This window comes from Diabrotica undecimpunctata, chromosome 4 (assembly GCF_040954645.1).
Source record: "Diabrotica undecimpunctata isolate CICGRU chromosome 4, icDiaUnde3, whole genome shotgun sequence".
NCBI classification, from domain to species: Eukaryota; Metazoa; Arthropoda; class Insecta; order Coleoptera; family Chrysomelidae; genus Diabrotica; species Diabrotica undecimpunctata.
Window position 1 is genome coordinate 91,241,425 of NC_092806.1, and position 26,173 is coordinate 91,267,597.

Here is a 26,173-nt window from a genome sequence, read left to right on the forward strand (position 1 = left end):
TCTCGAGCTTTCAATGGTGTTTACAATTATTATCAAGAGCTAAAAAAGACAAAATACTTACAAGGTTGAACTAAAAAGAAAAAACAATTTTTGTTAACTTACCAAATAAAAATTAGTTTAGTAAGTAAAAATTACTGCTAATACATCTTCAAAATATTTAATATAAAAATGCTTTAATCCAATAAATGTTTCTCCGAAAAATTTTTATAATTTTGAAAACATTTTTTTAATACAAAAATAATTGAATTTATAAATAAGTTCAAATAGCAACCAATTACAAATAGCCTCAATGTCATAAATGCCAACATAAAATTTTTATTTTTGACAATTATATTGCCAAAAGTAAAATTTCGTTTAAACATTTTTTTTGTTTAATAACAAAAAGAAGAAGATTTATTCACCGTTGACAGATGTCTGAAAGAATGTCTATTCTTATCTACACTAAATCTTATCTTAAATTACTATATACATTTTGTTTATAATGATATTTTAAAATTTTATTCCGATGGATCTTTTTATTTATTTTTTTCTTTGGTTGGGAAAGAAAAAGTATGACAATATATACTTATATATATATATATATATATATATATATATATATATATATATATATATATATACATATAATATATATATAAATATATATATATATATATATACATATATATATATATATATATATATATATATATATATATATATATATATATATATATATTATATATCGTCGGTGCAATGCCACACCCACGAATGTGGCGTGATTGCACCGACGATAATGTGACAGACACTTACGTGTTTGTGGCGGTGTGGATTTTGGATTTAGTTTACATTCGTTTTATTGTTTCTACTAGACATTTCTCAGTTTTGTGTGTAAAAATGAACGCCCACACGGCTAAAATATTTGAAAACTTGAGACAGTCACGTCTGGATTCAGCAAAAGAAAATGAACAGAAGGTAGGTAGATGTTAACATGCCCTTATGGAAATAACATTTTGGTGATTGGCTGGGAGAAATAAGAATTTCGAAGGCAAGATTGCAGAATAACGTATCATTAAAAAAAATTGCAGTTAACGCAAAAGCTAAATTTTTTCGAGGGCAATCGCATAAAAAAAAATAGTTTTTTACAAGTTCCGCTTGCAAAAGAAATGTAATACGGAAAAAAATAATTTCTTATTTTTTTTTGCAAAATTTTCCAAAAAAATATAGGAGGTACTGCACTTTAGCCGTCCATTTGGCAACTAGTTTTACTATAAAGTTTGCTCTTTTTTTAGTATTTGAAAGGCCAGATTGATTTGACTAATGTAGGTTTTTTTCTACTAGATACCAAAGAAAATTAATGGAGAATGCAATACTAAACGGAACATCAGACGTTTCTGCTTCTATACCAAATAATGAAAGAATACTGTGTCCATCGGTTTCAGAGAACCAACTAGAAGGTACTGCCAATTTATCATACATTTTTACATTACTGATAAGTACAACAAAGAATTTGTTTTAGCGCAATCTTTAGTAGAGATTGTTGGTAGCTCCAGTAGGGAACCGACCTTCGATTGCGAACTGGCTTCAAACAAGAGAAGCCTTTCTGACTCTTCATCAGATATCTATAATCCCGAAGAGGACTCAACTTCTAGTAGTTCTTCCTGCTCTTCTTGTTCGAGCTCTAGCGATTCAACATGAGAATCAGAGGATCAAAATGAAATAACGGACAATAAATTGGAAATTTAGAAAGGTGTGACGCTAACTTACAATTATTCTAAACCTATTTTTCTTTCTTTTAAGGTGGAGGCCCTAAGAGGAAGAAGAAAAACATAAACGCTTGGAAGAAAAACATAAGGAAACAAAAAAGATTAAAAGGAGAGTCTTATGTTTGTTCTAGAAGTAAAGAGAGACCAGCACGTCCCATGTTGCAATCCCCGTGTTCTAGTACAGCAAACCACAAATGTGATACTTTAATCAACGAGGAACACCGACGCAAAATTTATAATGAATTCCGCCAAATGATTTCGGTGGATAATCAACGAGTTTTCTTAAATAGTCATATTGATAAACAAAAGAAAAAGAGAATCACTAGAAACATTGAAAATTCAAGAAGAACGTATACCATGAATTACTCGTTTACTGTCAATGGGGAAAAAAGGCAAGTATGCCGGGCCTTTTTTATGGCTACACTGAATGTAACAGATGCATTTATGCGCGGAGCTGTGGCAAAGCTTTCTTCTAGCTGCATAGTTGAAAGAGAAAATCGCGGAAAACATGTCCCACATAATAAATACAGCGATAGAGCACATACTATCATTTCCAGCGGTGGAGTCGCATTACTGTAGGACCTCTAGTACCAAAAGGTATTTGGATTCTGCACTAAACGTCTCTATTATGCACAAATTGTACAAATTAAAGTGCTCAGAATTAAATGTCCATCCAGTTTCTTTCGAAAAATATCGACGAGTGTTAAGAACTTATAACTTGGGGTTCCATAAACCCAAAAAAGACCACTGTAAAAAGTGCTTAAAATATACGAATTTGACAGAGGAGGAAAAAATAACACACGAACAGGCTCATCACGAACACATGCTAAGGAAGCAATTAGCTCGTGAGGCTAGAGACGAAGACAAAGAAATTTCAAAGAATAATCCAGAGGTACTATCGTTTAACTTTGACCTCGAAGCAGTGCTGACGACTCCAAAGGGTCCAACAGGACAAATATTTTACCTACGAAAATTGGCTATTTACAACCTGACTCTCTACAACTTAGGGAATCAGGACGGAATCTGTTACCTTTGGGACGAAACCCAAGGAAAAAGGGGGTCAAACGAGATATCCTCGTGTATTTACAATTACATTATCAATCAACCAACCATTACTGAGGTTCAAATGATGTCGGACGGGTGTGGCGGGCAACAAAGAAATTCACATTTTGCTGCTATGTGCTTAAAACTTCTTACGGATCATACTAATTTAAAAACTATTGATCACAAGTTTTTTGAAACAGTGCATACCGAGATAGAGTGTGATTCACTCCACTCGAAAATCGAACAAAAATCAAAATATGTCCCTGTTTATTCACCAGAAGGTTGGGCTCAGATAATAAGAAATGCTCGAACACATCCACGTCCATTTGAAGTCAGACTCATAATGTTTGATGACGTCTTTGATTTCAAGTCCTTTGGAATACAGAACTATACATTGAACCAAATTCCTTGGCAACAAGTTTGCTGGTTACGATACATTAAAACCGATGCCATGGTGACAATGTCCTATAAAAAAAATTTTGGAGATGAATTTCAACAAGTAAACTGCATGAAAAGTCGTGGTCGACCCAAAAACGTTGACTTGAAGAAAGCTTATAATAAGCAGTTGCCAATTGCGATTGCTAAATATAAAGATCTGCAGAAAATGTGTAATGATTTAACAATTCCAAAGAACCTACCTTGTACAATATTAGGCAACTGAGGATATCTCTGATTAAATAAGTTTGCTATATTCAGTGGGTCTCAGTTAAATATTTCATTTTTATTTCTGCAAGAAATTAGCTTTTAATTAGGAATTTATTATTTTATTGTAAAATGTCAACACACCAACAACTGATTAATAACAATCCGCATTATTTACCGATTTAATTTAATTAGCAGACTATCTAGACAGTTTTTACCTATTCACGACAAAAAATGTTAACAAGGTTACTACACAGAAATTTTTCCCAATATACCGACACTTCGAGTAGAAGTGTATTGTCTGTATTTAGCTAATTTAAAATAATACCATAACACGTGATAAATTATTAATTTCAAAATTTCACCTTGTATTATTTATTATAGACCCTACATGATATAGTTCGTTGAAATCAGGTTGTTAAGAATATTTTAAAAGCATAAAAATATACAGGGTGTTTCATTAAAAATAAGGATTATGGACTATGCCAGACTTACGTGGATCACTTTTTACATTTAAATTTATGTTTAAAAAGCGCACATTTAAATTTAACGTAAAGTTAACGTGTCCCAGAGTTTTTTATTATTTTCTATAATAAGGACACAAACAATTTTATTCCATAAGTGGTTTCCACATTGCATATATAATTAACTTACTGGGGCCTAATAATGAGGCAAATATTGTAAGTCTTGAAACCGATAGCCCAAAATTTACCATCATTAAATAATAAAAACTACTTCAGATTGTGAGTATCGACTTATTTCCCATATACTGGTATTATGGACTCACATTGGCAACCATTTTATCTATTAGCAATTACTGGAGATAGTGGACAGACAGTTGCGGCACCATTTATTGGTCTGTAAAATTGATTTTGAAAGATGAACTAAGTGTTAACCATTGGCCAATGGTTGTGTTGGGCAGTTATATGCACTGTACGTAGAGGAGTTTATGAATTTTGAGTAGGACATATATTCGAGGTATTCTAGAAGACTTTTTACGAGGAATTAGAAATTGTTTTATGTCAACAGGACAGAACAGGTTTTATTGATGATGGCTTTTGTTGCTTTTCTTTAGATAGGTTGTTCGATTATTAGGAATTGGTCTATAGTCTGGAGTATTAATGGGATTTGGGAATTTATTAACGTAAAAAGAAGTTTTTAGGATATGTTGCAATTTCCTGTATCGGCGGGAAGAATGACTAGATTTGGATTTGACTAAAGTTCTTTCGGGGCTTTTTTCTCAGATTGGCTAATGATCGGAGTAGAGGGTTTTGAGTTTCTAAGAACTCGAGCGATGTCTTGTCTAGTTATTTCAACATCTTCGGAAGGCTAACTGGAGATGGATTTTTCAGTTTTTTTCAAAGTGGTATCAGAAAAAAACTAAGCCACTGTAGTGGGTTTCAAAGCCGTATATTTTGGAATTTGTTCGGCAAATAGATGCGCTAATTTGCGCTTCTGAGTTTTAGTCTTAGATTCAAAAGCGTTTAGGGCTGTCTGTGTGTTGATATGGTCGAAACTCTCCCATAATATAGGATGTATATTGAAATACTGAATAGATGACCAGATATTCAGCGTAAAGCTACAAGACTGGCATACGGTCGTGTAAGACCTAACTATGAAGATAGATTATCCATGGCTCATCTTACGACATTCAAGCAGCGACGTCTTCGAAGTGATCTAATTATGTCCTTCCGTATTTTAAAACATAACTTTGGGAACCTAAGCACCATATTCACTTTGAATCAAGACGAAAGATTAAGAGGTCATCGATACAAATTGAAAAGGGAACAAACTACTGCAAGGTCCAGGGTGAACTTCTTGACAAATAGAATCTTTAATATCTGGAACAATTTGGATCAAGACACCATATCGGCAACTAGTGTTAACATCTTTAAAAATAAACTTGATAGTGGTTTATTTTATTTATAGGATTTTTTTTTCTTTGACAGCATTATTTATTTATTTATTTATTGTCTCACCATTCAACTTTTGTATCATATACTTAATTGTTTATGTTTACTTAACTTTATAATTGGTATTAGTTTTATAAGGATGTTTTTTATTTTTGATTTTTGGGCATAATAGGAGCTCGCTCCTCTGCCCTTATTTGTAATATAATAATAATAATAATAATAATAATATTGAAAATATTGATAATTGTGACATCCAATTTTTGTTTAGTGGAATGAATAGTTCTTTAAAGAAGCGCAAAACTGATCTTTCTAAGAATTTGAAAATAGAAGAAGAAGAAGAAGTATGGTGTTTGAGTTTTAGAAATTCGGGAATGACTTTATGGTTTCGACAGGCTTTAAGGAATGTTAAATCACAAAGAAGACGATTCTTACATAGCAGCATATTGCTATATGATTTAGTGAGCTGGTAAAATTCCTTCCCATAGAGGAGAACAAGAAGGTTTCGAAAGATTTCCGTGGTGAGTAAAATTTAACTTAAAGCTAAAATTAATACCATTACAAAAATAAATATTAAACTCAACAGGCTTTCGGATTGAACCGCGTCGATTATCACTGGGCCGAACTTTCTATATCCTTTTTGATGTCTTCTTCAGAGCTTACGAGGTCTTAGTCTCAGCCTCTTGAATGTTTAAAACTATTTTTATTACTTTTATTGACTACGCCACACGCTAATGTAGTGACTATCAATTTAGTATGTATGATTAGATAAGGGGACTTTCTCGAAAATTAAAATTTTATTTGAATCAAAGATAATAATATCAAAGAACAGTTCCAAAGTACGATTACACTTAAAATAAATAACCGTATGGATACAGATAAAGGTTTAAATAATAAATAAATAAAAATAATTATAATACATTCATTGACGAAGTTTGTATGTTTTTTAGTATGTATTGTATGAGATTGAGGGGATTTCTCATAGGTTATTTTTTTTGTTAATAGATAATAATATCAAACAGGTGATTCAAAGTACAATTACAGTATTGAAATAAACAACGGAACATATGGATATAGATAAAGATATAAATTATAAACAAATAAAAGTATTTTCATATAAGAAATTCCTCCTTTTCAATTAAGGTCGGCGATATGGCATTTTTTTCTCTTGAGGATACTAAGGAATATCACTTAATATAGTCTAAGCACTGAACCCTACAGGGTCATTGGTACAGGGACCATCTAGGCGGCATATTTTATGGTTAATTAATTGCTGTTGATCGGTATATTATCCAATCCCAAAAAACTACCATATCATACCCTAGTTCAAAACACACTCTTGAAAAACCGAGATATCAACCAAAAAGCGAACCGCAAGAAATTTATTGCTAATTTATTGTCAAAGTTTTACGCCAAGAAATAATTTATTGCTGCAACCTTTTCCGAGAAACAATGATTATGCTAACTTTATGGTAAAGTGAGCATAGCCATAGCTATATCCCGGCAAGTTTTATTTGAGTTATTGCGCCAGAAAAAAAAATACTCGAAATCAGGCTAGATCAGACAAGTAAGACTTACGCTAAGCTAAAATATTTAAATAGGATTAAAATAAATAAAACTCGATTCGATACAGTAGGTTGTATATTCTGTATTTTTAAATTTTAAATTCTTCTTCTTCCTACAGTGCCGACTACACAATGAAGGTTTGCTATAACCATTGCAAATTCGTCTCTTTTCTCTGCTTTCTTAAAACCGTATGTGTGTTTAACCCCGTCCGGTCACGAATGTAACCAGGATATTTGTCGTTTACCAAGACCCCTTTTTTCTTTGATTTTACCATTCATAATCAGCTGCAACAACTCGTACTTATCATTTCTAATTATTGTAACATACAAACGCCACTTGTGTAATATGGAAATAGATACCACGGTTGGGCTGTGGAGAAGTGTGCCTAATGGAAGATGGTAAATGATCTGATTCTTGGCAACACGGTTACACAAACAACGATACTGTGGATCTGGAGTTAAACGTTGGATTCTTAGGAAAAGATGAGATAAATAGGCCTATAATCTTTTGTAAACGGAATTAGTAGGATTTCCTTCGAATTCGGAAATAAGGTTTTCGATTTCGGAAAAGATAAGTCTGATTTGGCTCTATTTTTTTTTTTCGAAGATAAGGATATTTTCCGTGAGATCGATGATTGAAGTAGCTTTAAAAGGGCATTTTTAGAATTTCTTTTTTTTTTCGAGAAGAGGTCTATTCGTTTTATTACCTCTGATTTTTAGTTCGTAGTTGATTTGGTTCATGTTTAGGATCGAGATAATAGAAGACCCTACTTTATTTTATTTTTAAACTCGCTGTTTACTTGTAGTTTTTAAAAAAAATGTATAGCTTAAGCCTTTATGTGGGAAAACGAAAGAAAATCGGGCCCCTTAACGTTGGACGATAATTAATTTGTGTAACATATATAGGCCACTTAATTGTGTAATATGTAAACAGCTAACATGTTTGGGCTGTGGAGAAGTGTGTCTAATGACATATGGTAAATGTTCTGATCTTTGGGAGCATGGTTACATAAATAACGGTACTAAGATCCAGGTTTTAGTCTGATAGAAGTGTCTTGGTCAGGGTTAGACATTTCAATGCATGTTTCCATCATCCACTTTTCCTTAGCCTGTTTTATTTTGTTCCTCTATGTTCACAAGGGTTTTTGTTTATACATTTTCTGTTTTGTTCCATGATTTTTAGTATTTCTTGAGTCATCCAAGGTTTTCGATTTTCTTCTTTCTTTTCTAGAGTTTCGTTTTGTGTCTTTGTAACAGAATCTTTAGTTTTGCTCCAAATAATGTTCAAATTCTTAGTGTTTTTCATTTCTAATGTTAATCTTTTCATTTCTTAATTTGTATAAGTTGAAGCCTCAGCACGTATATCTTAAGCAACTGAGTATTCACCTTAGAATTTTTGAATTTTATTATCTTTTTTACCCTCAGTTTTATTTTTAAGACAAGGAGGTTATGGTCTGATGGGACATCTGCTTCAGGGTGTCTTAATGCTATAATGAAATATCTAAATCTTAGATTGGTTAGTATAAAGTCGATCTGATTTCTAATCCAACTTTGTTCATTATCCGGTGGTGACCTCTAGGTATACAGTCTACGGGATGGTAATCAACACCATGTGCATAATCGTCAGGTTTTCTTCTTGACAAAATTGAGCCAATCTGTCGCCTCTAGCATTTTTTTCTTAAACCATAATCACTTATATTATTGTCCTCCCGGTCTTTTCCTATCTTTGTATTTAAATCGCCCATTATTATTGTTATTTCTTCCATTCTGGTGTATTATAAAAGTCGTACTATAAAAAAAGTTTTTCATAAAAATGTTCTATTTCTACATATGTTTAAGCATATACTTGCACTATATTAACGTTTACTGGATTATTTGTACTACTGCTTACTAATACTACCCCGTATCTTTAATAACAGCATTCTATCCGGAAAGAGAACAAAATTTACCACGGTTATTTGGATTCTCCGGGAGATAATTATCCCAACTCTGTATAGATGGTTCTTGGATTTCCAGAGTAATATATCGTTTTATCCATGACCAATGTTTTACCGGAACCATGTTAGCGCATTTCGCTTATGCCTAATATTTCTAGGTTCAGTCTATTCATTTCCTTGATCGTGTTGTGCATCTTTCCTTGTTCGAACAAGCTCCTCATAATCGATGTCCCAAAATTTAAAAAGGATTTGTTTTCTATTTATTTATTTGACATATTCGGATGGGTCATCCTCGCGGGGATTCTTAGCACCCCTCGACCATTAAAAGTCTGGGGAAATCTGACGATTTTTAATGTAGTGGTTTGCTGTTATCTTCTACATCTCTAGGCCGTTGACCACCTATAGATTTATCCGCCTTTGTTTTTCTCAACCCTAGGACAAAAAGTACCCTACTACTTACTAACATGCGCGAAGCTGTTAGTCAGTTAGTGGGATATTGCTTATACCGGCAGTCACTCCATGAATGAGAATGTATTAGAAAGAAATATAGTGAAATTTTAAATAATATTTTTAAAATTAAATAAAGTAATTTTATTATTTACGTTCTCTTAATATCCTCAGAAATATTCATAAAGGCATACAGAAAAACAGATTATAACATAGGTGCTGTAATGTTGAGGTGTACCGCCTTTATAGGTAACCTAGTATTGGTAGGTCCATCAAAATGAACAGGCTGCGGTGGCTAGGCCACTTAGAGAGAATGAACGAGATAAAACTATCAAAACGCATTTATAACCAAAGACCACATGGAGTGAGGAGAAGTGGCAGGCTCAGAACACGATTTAAAGACAGGTAGAAGACAACTTACGAGTGTTAAAAGTACGGAATTGGGAAACCAATGCGAAGGATAGGAAGTAATGGAAGCTGATCCTAGAACAGGCCAAGACCCACTATGGGTTGTAGAGCCAATGATAAATTTTTTATTTATCATATATTATTTATTTATATATTTTAATAAAATTAATTAATTTAAGTTTACATATTGTATAACGGAATCCGCTCGTGGCGTAAATGGACTCTTCCAACTGTTTACTATGACGGCTATTTCGTAAAAATCCATATTTAATATGTGTTGCTTTAGAAATCTCTTTAAGGGTATAGATATGAAAATTCAACTTAAAATGTTTTACTTCTAACTGTTTTTGTCACACACTTTAATACAATAGTCGAACTGATAATATAATTGTAAAAATCTAACATTGCATTTACATGAAATTATTATAAACCAAAAAGTGTTAATGTTAAATATCTAAACAGACAATTCAATATTGTTATTAATTGGATGACATTTACGATAACTTTTAAATTTTGATCGTTCAAGAATCGTTATGAGTCGAATTCTAGTATCGATCTTTTATTTTTCTGTTTGTTTACTACATCTTTATTGACAGATATTCTATTAATTTTTTACTTTTCATTTAATGTCTCATTTTGTTAGTTCTTTTTTATGCACTTTTTAATTAAAACTTGCTTAAAATAAATCTATGATAACTAGACAGGAATAATTGATATAGAGTAAGTGAATCGATATAAAGACCGCTATTTCGAGGCGATGCTTCCGTGACGCTCGGATCAGCATTTAACTATAGAGAAAAAATAATAAATCGTTAGTATAGAAGCTTCGCTTCAAAAATTGTTAAAATAAATAAATAAAGTTTGTTAATCGATGATAGTAGAAAAATCGTGAAATTAAAAAATTAAAAAAAAATAAAATTACTTTATTTAATTTTAAAAATATTTAAAATTTAAAAATATAGAGAAACTAGTATGAAGCTTCGCGCTAGTCTACAATAGCGCCTACTTTACCAGTTTTTATTTGGAAAACTAAGATTCTTGATATAAATTTTTAGATTAAGGTTAACAAAATCTTAAATATGTCTTGCTGAACGGATTACAGACCTGCACCTTAAAAACAATTATAAGTCTGAATAAATTAGAAGCCTTTTAGACCTAGCTTTATCCACGTATTTTTAAAATATCATGGACTTTAAGAGTGCGCAACAAATAGGTCCTGCGAAGAGTCAACGGTGACAGAGATCCTAACAAACTAACAATCGAATTAAGAAAGACGGCGTACTTATGCCAACTATTGAGTAATTCAAAGTACGTAGTTAACTACAAAGTATTCCTCAGTTAATAATAAAAGGTCATATAGACAGAAAAAGAAAAAAATATAGGAAAAGCTATCATGGTTATGTAACATTAGAAACTGGAATTCGGTAAACTCTCTTATATATTAAAAAACTACAAAAATCCCAGGCAAGAGTGGCATGCATGGTAAAGAAAAATATCGTCATTAAAGTAAGGAATTGGATATATTTTAATGATTATTTACATACTTAGAGTTGATATAGAAATGGGTACAAAGGAAGCAATTACAAACTTAATTATATGCTAAGCAACTGATGAAGATGCAACAGAAAATGAAAAAAAATGTTTTAGGGTAAACTGCAATAAATAATAAATTATGGCACAGCGAAAATAGTAATCACAAGAGATTTGAATGCTAGAGTGTAAAAAGAAGTAGAAAATTAAATGATGTTATAAGACCATATGAGAGGGCAAAATCAACAATAATAAAAATCTATTACTTGAATTTTGTTTAGACAATAACTTGAATATCATTAATACAGATTTACAACACAAAAAGATTATAAGATCGCAAGAGGAGTCATATCAAGAAACAAATAGTTATTTATTGGCTATACTTTAGTGTAAAATACAGAACGGAGCTGGATAAGAGACGTAAGGGTGAGAAGAAGATATGAAATAGGCAGTGATCACCATCTACTGGAAACTACATTTAAAAGCAAATGAATAGAAATACAAAACACGGAAGACAAGAATAAGAAATACAAGAAAATAATTAAAATATATAAACTAAGCAAAGAATCAACAAAAACAGAGAATATAAAAATACTATGATAAATATAGCCAAACCAGTATGTCGGACTATGACAAATAATAGGATAGAGTAACAGACACCATGGTGGAATAAGGAGGTAAAAATTGAAATTAAAGAAAAGAAGAAATTATGTAAAGAACACCTACAAGACAAAAGCAACAAAAATATGAAAGATACAAAATACAGAATATAAAAGCTAAAGAAATAGTCAAAAATGAGAAAAATTAAAAGCTGAAAAAGAAATAAAACTAAAACAAATAATGACCAAGAACGGAACAATATTGGATAAGAATATAGCAGAGATATTACAAAATAAGGACAAATCTTGACAAGAAGTAACACCATGGACGTATAAACACAGATGTGTTTATACGTCCATGAGTAACACAAATAGCGAAAAACAGAAAAGCATGAAGCTATCAATTATCGAAAGCTAGAATCACCTCCCCCGACGCGTAAGGTTAGAAGTGGAACGATTATAATGATGATGATAAAATTAGAAATAGTCTCAGTTCTCAGTATCCCAAAATGAAGGTCTTCACATATCGTGTACTATAGGTTCTCACAAACTCTCAAACATGGACACTTACCCAAGGTAGAGAACATAGAAAAGATAGTAAAAACACAACGATCAATAGAAAAGGAAATAATAATCAAATTATTAGATAGAGAAAGAAATAACTAGATTCGTAACAAAATCAAAGTAAAAGATATTTTAACTCAAGTTCAAAAACTTTAACAGAAATTTGCTGGTTATACTCTCAGACATTAAAGACGACAGATTAAACTAAATAATTATACACTTAACACCATGGAACTACAAAAAACAAAGAGGAATACTATAACTTAGATAGTCAGATGACAGATTAGATGGCCAGATGACATAAAACAACCTAGTGAACCGAGATGGATGCAAATAGTACTGGATAGAAAATAATGGAGGAAAAAGGGGAAGGCCTATGTCCAAAGATACATGTTATCCATATACACCAGTCTATCTGTGAAAAAATCATTGATTTCACGTAAAAAACCGTATACAGATATTTGAAGGTTCTAAAACCTGAAATTTTGTGAGGGATAGCTGATGAAAAATCCGTGAAAATGTAGAGCTGATTTTGCTTTAATTTTTTTTATTTAACAATCTTAAAAAGTGAAGAAAATATTTTTGTCCATAAACTGTTTCTTATACTTATAGATCATAAAAAGTTATTCAATTCGTTCATGTTGGAGAGCGATTATTTAAGTATTCTATAAATCGCAATCAATTCTTAGGGCTTTATTGTTAAAGTTGTTAAGGTTTTTAAATTTAAGTTTAAACCACTTTATACTTGTCGTTTTGATTTTGCCGAAAATTGTTCTTAAAATATAAATTAAACAAATTATTTTGTTTTGTTACTTGGGAATTGAAGAATTATTCTAATAGTTTAATTTTATTTGACTCTCTTATAATGAGAATTAAGATATATTATATTAGTAATAATAAAATGAAAAGGGATATAATTGATTTTTAAAAGATGATCATACCCTATCATGACAGGAAAATTCTCTTGTTATTAATTACAGTGTAAGTGAGAAAAGTCAACAAAAAAATTAATGATACTAATTCGACTATTCGACTATTCGACTAATACTTACTAGTATCTGACTTACATTTAGTTAACTTTCAATATTCATATCCAATTTTAATTTGCTATGAATCTTCGATATATTATTACCAGCTTACTAATATTAATATTTCATTTTTAGTGACCTTATTTTAATAGACAGAAATTTGGTAAGCAGTTTGTTTCGTTTAGCAAAAGTTTTCAGGACTACAGATGGATATGTCCATTGAACTCTATATCCGTTATACCATGCGTGTTTAAATATATGAGATCTGTCAAATTCTCTATTTTTTTTATAATATTGGTTGTCAGTATAAGGGGAATTAATAGAACTCTTATTTAAAAACTATCAGAAAATGAACCGAGACAAGGAGAGCAGACCAACTGTTAAGAATGGCTCAAAACAGAGAGGGTGTTACCATGTTAATCACCAAGGTCAAGTGGTCTAGATAAGGCATGCAAGAAGAAGAAGAAGAAGAGTGACGTTTACTTATTCTAATATTTAATGGCCTCAAAGTTTCATGTCTTTGTTCTTTCCTGTTCGTTGTTGGGTTTGGTTTTAAATCAAATAGATCTCAATGTATTTGTTGTTTGAAGTTGTCTTATGATGTTATGTTGTAATGTATTTCCATTTATGATTTTCTGAGAATATTTTCACGAATGGCATCGATATTTTTCTCGAATCGGTTCTTGTAAATGTTTTAGGATCTTGTTTAATATTGTGTTGTTCCTTTTTCTCTATTCTGTAAAATTCCTTATTTCTAAACAACAGAGGATTTTATAGTACCACACAAGTAGTATTTTCCTTAAAATAAGTAGGTAATATTTTATCTATCGTATAAAATTTTATTAGTCTACTTTTTAATATTTATATTATAGTTTAAATTATTATTTAAATTTATGTTATGTTTGTCATGTGTTCTGTATACTTTGGGTTCATATCCAGTATCCACGTTAAATATTGAACTATCTATACATAAAATTATGTATATAATTAGTAAAAGATTTAGTGTTTTATTAGTTTTCTATTCAAGAAATCTTTAGAAAAAGATATTGTACTATACCTGATCTCGGTTCGTGAAGATTCCATGGAATATACGTTTCTACAGTATTAAGGCCAGCAGCTCTCATTTTTTTCAACCTATCTCTCCAATATGCCCTTGGTACTCGAAAATAGTGCATCGCTCCACTGTAGACGACAATTTCTTTATTGTTTAGGGTGAAAGTGGGCCTATCTGCATTAAGCCCTTGACTAATACCTTCGGACGTGTAGTACCCATAGTTGGTGGGTAAACCAGCCGTTGCGTTTACACTGGCTAAAGACATTATTGTACATTGTGTATTGGCTCGTGTCAAGTATTTATATGTTATTGATTATTTATCTTATCGTTTAAAAAGGAATTAAGAGTTTTATTTTTTAAGCATTGTCATTTATTAATGCTTATATCTGGCATAAATATTACTTAAGCGTACTTAAAATTTATTGTTAATGTTTAAGTACTTATATGTATTTACTTACCTACAAACAAAATAACTTTACTAAATAAAAGTTGAATTTAGATTGGTACTTCGATCATAAAACTGTAATAAAATACAATAATTAAAAATAATGACATTAAAGATATTTTTTAAAGGTTTATTGGATTCAAGATACTTACCTATGTTAAGATGATTAAGGAATTAGGGAAATCTAATGCCCAAAATCTTTCAATCAATCCCAACATGTAAGAATCAAACGCAACATATATCTAGATATATTTCTCAGGAGACTAAATTATCTACTATCAAAATTAATATATTAAAAAATGTCTATCTTATTGATTCTGGAGATCTCGCGTACGAAAATACGCCGTACGACAAGACCTCGCGTACGAAATCCAATAAAAAATGCCAAAGGTAATACAACATAAGTTTCCTAAATAAAAACGGAAAACTTATGGAATTAGGGAAAGAGCTATCGAAAATAAAATGGTAAATAGTGTTATGAACAGAGAATACAACTTAAATAGGGAAATATACTATACAATAATTATTATAACAAAGACAATAGTAGCAACGGAGTAGGGATCGTAGTAGATATTTAGAGACATATATTAAAAATAAACTAAACGTCACAAAAGATAATGCAAATATTCATATAAATCCCTCTCCTCAAAGTCCCTCAAAAAAAAATAACAGTTTTTCAAAAGTCACTGCTGAATTTATTTGTAAATAAATCAATTATCCTCATACCGTGACACCAACTGTACAGTTTTTAAATAAAACGAGCGGTTCTTAATTTATATAAATATATTTATAAGTTTACAGCACGAAAAAAGTTTATCAACTAAAAACTTCAATCATAGTTACTTTATATACCTATATATATATATATATATATATATATATATATATATATATATATATATATATATATATATATACATATACGCATATATATACATATATGTATATATATATATATATATATATATATATATATATATATATATATATATATATATATATATATACATCATACTATCATTTTCGCATCGATACATTATGCTTTTACCATCAATTTAGCATCGTCTTGCAAAGTAGCATCTGTATATCGACGCTACTTTACAAGACCTTCATAACTTTTTTCCTGTACTTGTTACAAGAATTTTAACCATCTCATTGATTAGAGTGTTGATACCGTGTTGATATTTTAAAATATCCGCTTTCTCTTTTTATCCCTTACTGAGTTATATAAGTTTATTCCAGAAAATGTTTGAGTCTAAAATGATGGTACAGTGAAAATATTATAATATATATTAAGAAGTAAATTTAAGAATATATATATATATATATATATATATATATATATATATATATATATATATATATATATATATTCTTTTCATCCACAAATCATTCTGGCATCATGGTTGGTTAAAAGTAACGGGATATGATTTATTGCAACTACCTATGGTATCTTTGCTCCAATTGGTCCAGTCGCGACGTACAGCCCCTCAAATGATAGGATTTAACCAATAAAATACAATAAGACAGATAAATCAAATATAGCAGCATGTCAAAAAGGCCTTAATTATATATCTTTGTTTCTATAAGTCCAATCGTGACGTACTGTATCTCAAATGACAGGATTTAACGAATTGAAAACAATGAAATAAAAAAATTTAATACAGCAACATGTCAAAAGGGCCGTAGTCACGTATCTTCGGTCCTATTAGTCCAATCGTGACGTATAGTACCTCTAATGATAGGATTTAACATAGAGAATACAATGGGATACAAAAATCAAATACAGAACAATGTCAAAAGGGCCTTAGTTGTGTATCTTTAGTTCTATTAGTCCAATCATGACGTACAGTACCTCAAATTAAAGGATTTAACAAATAAAATACAATGGGGTATAAAAATTAAATAAAGTAGCATGTCAAATGGCCTTAGTTATGTATTTTCGGTCCTATTAGTCCAATCATGACGTACGATACCTCAAATGATAGAATTTAACTAATAGAATACAATGAGATAGAAATCAAATACAGCAAAATAATAAAAGGGCCTTAGTTACGTATCTTCGTTTTTATTAGCCCAATCGTGACGTACAGTACCTCAAATGATAGGATTTAACCAATCGAATACAATAAGATAGAAAAATAAAATACATCAGCTTATCAAAAGGGCCTTAGTTATGTATCTGCGGTCCTATTAGTCCAATCGTGACGTACAGTACCTCAAATGGTAACATTTAACCAATAGAATACTACGACGTAGAAATCAAATACATCAACACGTCAAAAGGACCCTAGGTATATATCTTTGCTCCTATATATGTTATGTCAAAAGAGCCTTAGTTGCGTATCTCGGGTCCTATAGGTCTAATCAGGATATATGGAGCCTAAAATGATAGGATTTAACGAAGATAATACGATAGTGGAGAGAAATTCAACATGGCTGCATCTAATAACACCTTAAACTGGCAGCAATAAAACGAATTTACGCACAGAGGTATGTGGCATATTGCGTGACAGGATTTAGCGAATACCATACGATTACGTCATACATCTCTTTGCATACGTCCACTTTTAGTTAACTACTTAGTATGTATTCCGTACTTAGCTTTACGGTGTTGAGGCATGGACTCTTAAACAGAAGAATGTTACAAATCTTGAAAGCTTTGAGATGTGGTGCTACTACCGTATACTAAAAATAAGTTGAGTGGATAGAATTACAAATGAAGGGGTAATACGTAGAATACATAACGATCCAGAAGTTATACTGAATATAAAAAAGAGAAAACTTAAACACTTTGGCCACCTGATGAGTTAGTGATGTGTGAATTATTCAAAACAGCAGTAAATAAAATTAGAATCGCCCTAATGATATCCAATCTCCGATAGGAGAGGCACTCAAAGAAGAAAATATGAAACACTCGAAAAATCTCCAACGTTCACTGTTAAACATATTCCTCCCGTTCACTGCACACATTTACTGCTCCTTGACGCTGTGACGAGAATGAGATAGGATTTAACAAATAAAATGACAGAAAACTAAACAAGACAGTGTGTCAAACGTGGAATGCGTCGTAGAACGTGAAATAGCGTCAAATTATATGATGGCCATAGACGTTTCTTTAATACCCAGCAAACGACTCGCTTTGTAAAGTTACATAGGCAGGATGTGTGCGAGAAAAAGTCGATCATTCGTTTTATAATCCAAAGGGGACCATAAAATATTCAACGTTAAAATGTGACATAATGTAACGTTATGACAAATCTTTTTTCTCCCGCACGGGTGCATGCCTGTGTACCTATGCAAGGGGAGTCGTGCATAACCTTTAAGTTGATCGTAATACATAACTGCAACAACAAGTATGTTGACGGTTTGGGTTAGTATATACAGTGCATTCCGTACGTTTTTTAAACATGATTAGGAAATTGTTGACTGGAGGCTATTAAAGAAGTTCTTAAAATTTTTGCGAGTCACCCCCTTTTCTGTAAATGGAGTGAATATTGTTATCCGTTTAATTTTTTCCCCAGTTGAATAATTCCTGCTGGTATTTGGTCTAAGCTTACTTCTTTTCGCCATTTAAGCTGTTTCATAGCTAATTCTACTTCCTCTTTATAGTACCCTGTTCACCTGGCAATTTCGGACTATTTCATCTCTTATAACATAAAACAGTTATTTCAGATATCTTTATCGCGTTTCCTTTTTTTATGCATGTATATGCTGCCGTTTTCATCTTTTACTATTTCATATGGAGCTACACGATTAACAATTCCAAATCAAGAAAACACAAGTAACACTCCGAATTATATTATACAACTAATAGTCGAAAAATGAAGAGCAAGAGTTAGATGACCAAGAAGCCGAAATCTTAATGACGAACACAAAAATATAATCGACTAATCAGACAATTAAGATCAGCGCTACATGACGCACGCAATGCCACATTTGAACACTACATTAGTACATTGTCTAAAGAAGATCATTCAGTACGGATACCAACAAAAACACTTAAAGAGACCTGAACAACACAACCCACAAATTAAGAAAGATGACGTTAGTTGAGGAAGATCAGACCAGGAAAAAATGTCAACATTTTCAGAATACCAGATAATAATAATCAAGCAATAGAACACTGAAAACTTTTGTTTTTAACTGTACGCCCGTCGTGAATGACATACCATTTTTTAAATAAGACTTAATATTGCACTTTTTTAGTGTATTTATTTCATGTTTCAAGATAATTCTTTTAGGAATATATTTATTTATAACATACGGTCTCATGGTCTTATTACGGCTTTCAGATTATACGACATAAATGTATCTTGTACCGCACTGCTAATTAAGAATTATGTTTGTAATGCGATAAGAGGTCCGGATATACGAGACACTAGTGACTTATGCCGCACTGATAAAAATCCGACAGGAATCTGCATTTCTATAAAAAAAAATAGATTAATTTGTTTTGTGTATTAATTTAGTTTAGGTCGAACAAGAGTTGCAGTAAAAGATTTTTCTAAATATAGAGTGTAAACCATATTTCCAATGCTTTATGAAAGAGAACCAGTTTATAATATTCTGGACGACGTAATAACATCTTATTTTAGAATATTGGTCGATGAATTGAAATCATTGTTCAAGAAACGAATTATTCATGTGCAGATGTTTTACTCTAAAAACATTTAAAACTAAAATCTCGATTAAAAAAGTTGCACTCAGTTACTCTCGATGAAATTTAACCCCATTATTGATTTTACGAGTGATAAAATGGGTCGACAAAAGACCAGTTTTAATCCTTGCAACATTTGTATCTTGGTTTAATCAAATAAAAAGAAAAATTATAGACAAGTACTAAAACCACAAATTATTCTCGATTATAACTTGGTGAAAAAGAGTGTTGATTTTAGTGATCAAGTGGCTTCTTACCAAAGCCCAATACGCAAAATTCTGAAGTGGTACCGGAAAGTGGCAATGGAATTAATATTTAATACCGCAGTAGTCAATGCTTAGTTGCTAAATAATAGAAAACGTAAAAAAAGCGACAACCTATCCTTGAGTTCAGACTAGAGTTCGCGAAGGCATTTACAAATAAAGAAATGTTGTAACCCTCATGACCAGTTACACCCAAAAATACCATCTAAGGCAAAGCGATGTAGATAATACAAAGAGAAGAAAGTGTGCAAGATGTTACAAAGTTTTAAGAAGAAGCATGACTAGTAGAAAGGCCGATAGAAAAGTTAAAAAAGTTAAGACATACTCTGAAGAATGTGATGGCAAAACTGAAATATATCTAGTGTGCTTCAATGAAGCACATTAAAAAACAATTTTACTTATACAGGAACTATTATTGAGTAAAAACGTATTGTGGCTCAAGTGGCCTTATAGTATTGGAAGTCGTAAGTTGATAGTTTCCAGTAGAACGTTTTTATTGTTAATTACCTCCGTAAAAGTGAGTTATAGTATTTATAAAGAAATGGATGTAAATAATATGCCTTCGACATATAAAAAAGGTAGATGTGAACATAAACGTAGATTGACCACTGCTGAATTACAATCATTGTTAGAAGCATCGGGCGAGGACGATGTGGATTAAATGAATGGTGGAAGTGACTGACAAAATACTTGCACAAAGTCGTTCAGAAAAATCGAGGATTGCGTTTTGGAAAGAGACAACACAAACAGAATTTAAGACTTTTCTCGAGCTTATGTTCCATATGGGGACAATTAAAATGAACCGTCTGCATGACTACTGGAAAAGTATAGGTAACTATAATAGTGTTGACTTGACTAGACAATTGTTCATAGCCCATATGAAGAAATAACCGAATCCTCACTTGTCAAAGAAACTAAAAAAACGTTAAGTGGTCTAAAAACTAAAAAGTCCCCTATTCAAACTGGTTTTTAATAAAAAATTTAATAATATGTTAAAAGTTTTTTTAATATACCCTAAAACTGAAAGCGCAAAGAATCGATTTCAAGTTACAAAATACTTATAGTCATACGAGTTTGGACAAGTACAGTTGTTTAAATAATTGCTTTCTGTGATAAACAAATTGAATAAATTGTAAAATATTTTTTGATCTGCTTGATATTTAGCACACTTTAATAACTCATCAATTGCCATGATTTCAAGTAGCTATATTATCTGTCGTTAGTCACAAAACAAAGTTATTAACATTTATAAATTACTACAAACATATAATATCTTAGAGTTTATGGTTTTTTGGAATTATCTCAATTATTTATGTATTTAAATTTGGTATTTCTCTACATAGAAAACTTTTTATGGTCTACAACTTTTATTTAAATTATTTTTCTTTAGAATGTATACAAAACGTTTTATAAGCAAAATTTTTTATTTTGCCTTTTAAGATTGTTTAAGAAAACAAAGCAAAATCAACTGTACGTCTTTACGAATTTTTCGTCGGCTACCCCTCGTACTATTTAGAATTTAAATTTCTGTAAGATTTTTTAAAACTATTTAGCGAGGTTCCGTTAACTACTTTCTTATGGTATGGTCAAAGTCAAATATTATTTTTTTATGTGATTATGCCACAATTATTGGACGATATTGAGATGAAAATTACATTTTTAATTGACTAATATTTAACGATACGATTTCCAATATTTAACCTTGTTTATTGTACAAATTATGTAAAAATGTGTATACACATTTTGTACAAAAAACGTTTTTTGAGAACGATTTCCTGAATTGAAATCAAAATGTTAAACATTAAATAATTAAAAATGTGATTCTCATCCCAATCACAACCAATATTTTTGACCTAATCCCATAAAAATCTAATATTTATCTTAAACTATTCACTGATAGCTTCGATTAAACAGCTTGGAAATTGAAATATGTAAAATATTCCTCTACACAACTCTCTGGGAAAAAATATCTAAATTGAATAAATATAACAACTGAACGTTGATATAAAAAAACTAGGTGGTTGACCCCAGCCGGTCGGAAGGTAGTTTCAATGTCTTCATTTGAACTTGACCCAAAACCGATCGATATTTTTATATTTTCAAATATTATTTAAGTATTAACACTGGCAACATCTATTGGCTTTAAAATGATACCAAATACAGTAATTTTACCTCCCAATGTTAAAATGATGGTTTGATGTAAAAAATTTAATTTATAAAAAAATCGGATTATTGAAAAACCGACAACGGTGCCAAGCCTACAAAGGTGCACTAAACGAACATACACGACTTATAAATAGAAAATGATAGCATTTCTTGGTGATGCTAAATGACTGCAACGTGAAAAGAGCTTAAAACGATAGTGGGATGTATATATATATAAATATATCAAAATTTTTAACCTTAAAAGCGAGAATCATTCGTGAAGCCATCGAGATCGAAAAAAGGCCGAACAGTTTAAACACGCGCGATGATGCTAAACGACTGCCGGCAACATGGCGACCGTTGCTGCAGCGACCCCCCACCCCAACCCACACCGCTCAGGCCACGTAAGCGCATACCGTTCCCGCGCATACGGATGGTATAAAAGCAGCCACACAGGGTAAGACCGGTTGTCACTCGACACTGAGGAGTAGGCAGATTGACACCTCAGTGCCGAGAGACAGTTCTTGTATTTATACAGAACACGATACTGGTACGTCTCGAGTGAGGGTAGTAGGCAGATTGAGACCCCGAACTCGAACGGAACCGTATTATCCCTCTTGAAAATGTCTCCAAAATGGGAGCCGAAACGTCGAGTTTTAAATTCTCAAAGCGGTTCTTCCCGATAACTCTCAAAAATTTTCATTTATCTGACCGCGGAAACTTATCCGAACATATTCATATATATATATATATATATATATATATATATATATATATATATATATATATATACACAAGTTATTATGTACTAGAATATTCTGGAGTAGTCCACCTCTATCCTTTACATTACAAGCACATCGAGAATGCCAACGATTGAATATTCCAGATCCATACTTCTAAGAACTGTGACACGTAACCGTATCGGAGATAGGCTATTTCGTTACAATATTTACGAATTACCTAAAAGAGGAGAATCTATTTGCGAAATGCACCAAAAAATGCAGATTCTTTGAATTTACAGTATGTTTCAGTCTAAAAAATGGCTAACATGACCTTGTTATTAGAAAAAAAACAGAAAAAATAGAAGAAAAATCATTCTTCATTTAGATACAGCTGGGATTATGTGCTAAAAACATAGGAAAAATATCAAAAGAGAGGTTTTCTCGTATTTTGAGTAGTTCTGATCTGAAAACTGCAAACCAAAATCATTAGATTTAATACATAAACACAATAATAACACCTACCTATTGAGACCTTAACAGATTTCGTGTTGCCAATCTCTGTTTCTTATTTTCAAGTTCACAGTGGTATCATAATTATATTGATTTAATTTTCAATTTGTTAATAATTGTTATTTTTCATCATACTAAATAATAAATAAATACATCTTCATACCGTGATGTGTCGGTGGTGTATACACTACCAAAATTTTAATTTTCGCGGTTTTCTGTCTAGCCTTCCACCTGTGGTACTCGTTAATTCGCAGTGCAAATCAACGATGCCAGCGGCAGGCCGCATTGTTCGTCGTGGAATATGTTTCGCTCTGACATAATTATATGGTAAATAATAATGTACGTTAGCGAGATTAAACTGTATTGAAGCGTTCGAAATGTAGTGTGTCAGAAGGTTGTTTAGATTTCCAGGGGTAGACCATATTACAAATGGAAAGATCTTAAGAAGATCTAATACCTAAAAAAATTTTAAACATCGTTAAACACCAAAAGATATTATATCAAGGCCTTTTTTTAAGAGGAGAGAAATACTTATAATCTTTTAAAGACCATTTTCACATAAAACATTGAAGGTTGGAGTGGACTAGGTTCAGAAACATAAGAAACTGTTGCGACATACCTGATAGCAGTACAATAATATGAGCAAAAAAGGATGTCTACACATAATCCAATCAGAATGAACGTGCCTACATGCTGCATATCGTAAGGCATCAGAAGTAGAAGAATAAGAATGGTTAGATAACTACACCAACAAGCCAAAAAAATGGTTCAATATAAATTACAAAAAAACAAAAATAGTGACAAATAAAAGAGAATAATGAGCTGACAATGTTATTATTAAAAATTAACTAAATCGAGATGAGAGTCGTTTAGCAACGCAACGGTCTGCTGCAATTGCAGACACAGCATCAGAAAGAAATAATTTCGAAGCCTATATACCTCGAAAACAATTCGAGATACGAGTACGAGATAATTCTACCAGCTGGCAGAAATTTACCTGAAAGAAAACCGGTCAGACGATGACCCAGATTTACCTTCTAGTATAAATAAGAGGGATTCTCCTGAATTCTAGGCCAGTTGTGTTTTCATATATAATAATGGATTTTTCATTGAAGGAGTCAGTGAATAGTTGAAGACCCGCGCCTGCGATTTTAATTGTAGCGTTCGTATAAAATAAATTATGTATTATTAAGTGGTTAAATAAATTGTTATAAATTATCGTGCTTTTTAATAAATAAAATAGAACAATATATAAATAATTATAAATAAATAAAAGACATTACAGTGGTACAGAAATGTGATATTTGTAAATTGTGAAAATGACGACGATTTATGAGCTGACAGTGACTAATTTAAGAAGACATCTCGAAGACAGAGAATTAGCTTCTACCGGAAAAAATGCTGAGTTAGTCCAACGACTAAAGAACACTTTGCTAGAAGAAGGACTAGATCCAGAGACTTATATATTTGAAGATGCTGTCATCTCGTCGATTTCGAAATTAGAGAACAAAGTTTCTGGCGATATTTCGAAAGTTTCTGGTGACATTGCATCATTAGAGAACAAAGTTTCCGGTGACATCGCATCATTAGAGAACAAAGTTTCTGGTGACATCGCATCATTAGAGAACAAAGTTTCTGACGATATTTCGAAAGTTTCTTCTGATGTAGCCAAAGTTTCTGGTGACATTGCGTCATTAGAAAACAAAGTTTCTAACGAGATTTCGTCCCTGGAAAGCAAAGTTTCGGCTAACATCTCTTCGGAAATCTCTAAAGTAACTTCTGAGATGTCTGGCCTCGACGATAGAATATCTTCGTTAAAAAACCAAGTGGCTGCCGATATGTCGGCCTTCGAAGAAAAGATGAAAGAGATGGAAAGGAAGATGGAGGAAACAGGGACAGCAGAGAGAGGTAACAATCCGATTACAGTGGAGATAAAAGAAGACGAGACGAAATGTAAGTTGGAGACACGGCCGAAATTTGAAGGAAGTGGAGGTTCTATTCATGTTAAAGTCCCAACTTTCGACGGAAAATCATCATGGAACAAGTACATGAAACAGTTCGAATCAGCCGCAAGAGCGAATGGATGGTCTGAAAAATAAAAGGCTGTAAACCTGACTATCGCTCTTCGAGGATATGCCTTAGATGTGCTTCAGACCATAGCCGTAGAGGAGACCGATGATTTCGAACAACTGAAGAAGAGGTTAAATATGCGATATGGCCACGAACATTTGGAGCATGTATATCAGTCGCAGCTTAAAAATCGTAGACAGAAGAAAGATGAGGCTCTTCAAGAATATGAGGTAGATATTGCCAGATTAGTACGATATGCTTATCCAACAGCTCCCGAAGACATGATGGAAAAATTGGCCGTTCAAACGTTTATTGATGGTCTTCGTGATCATGAAATGCAGAGAACACTGCGATTAGCTCGTCACAAGACGCTGGTTGATGTCCTATCCGCCGCCCTCGAATACGAGTCAGCTACGCAGGCCTCTGGCGGGTACAGTAAACTTAGGACTGTAAAAGAGGAAGGAGATGAAGATAAACTTGACCAGCTCGTTAATATGATGAAAAGAATGACATACAAGAAAACGAAAACCATCAGATGCTGGAATTGTGGCGAAATAGGACACGTACGAAGCTCCTGTAAGCACCCTAGGTACGACGCAAATCAAGAAACTCACCAGCAGGAAAACTAGAACGGGTTGGCCTTAGGGGGGCAGCTTCGACCCAGAACTTTTCCAAAGACCCTCTTATACTAATAGCTTCTTTGAAATGTCGTGAAGATAGTGTATATGTAGATGGAGAAATAAATGGTAAAAAGCATACGTTGTTGGTGGATACCGGAGCGACCAGAACCATTATACGCCTAACAGTTATAAACAACCGTAAGAAACTGTTACCAACGAGGTTGCGACTTCGGACCGCTACAGGTGAAAATGCCAACATTCATGG

At 32.1% G+C, this 26,173-nt stretch overlaps 1 protein-coding gene across 1 annotated transcript in view; it reads right to left on the minus strand.

Annotated features, from left to right (window-relative positions):
* Nucleotides 1-14,756, minus strand: part of LOC140439761 (beta-galactosidase-1-like protein 3) — a 74,433-nt gene extending 59,677 nt beyond the window's left edge. The window contains exon 1 of the mRNA XM_072529903.1: nucleotides 14,477-14,756. Within this exon, the coding sequence (XP_072386004.1) occupies nucleotides 14,477-14,738 (262 nt within the window). The 5' untranslated portion in view covers nucleotides 14,739-14,756. The remainder of the gene's footprint in view (nucleotides 1-14,476) is intronic.
* Nucleotides 14,757-26,173: the final 11,417 nt, after the last annotated feature.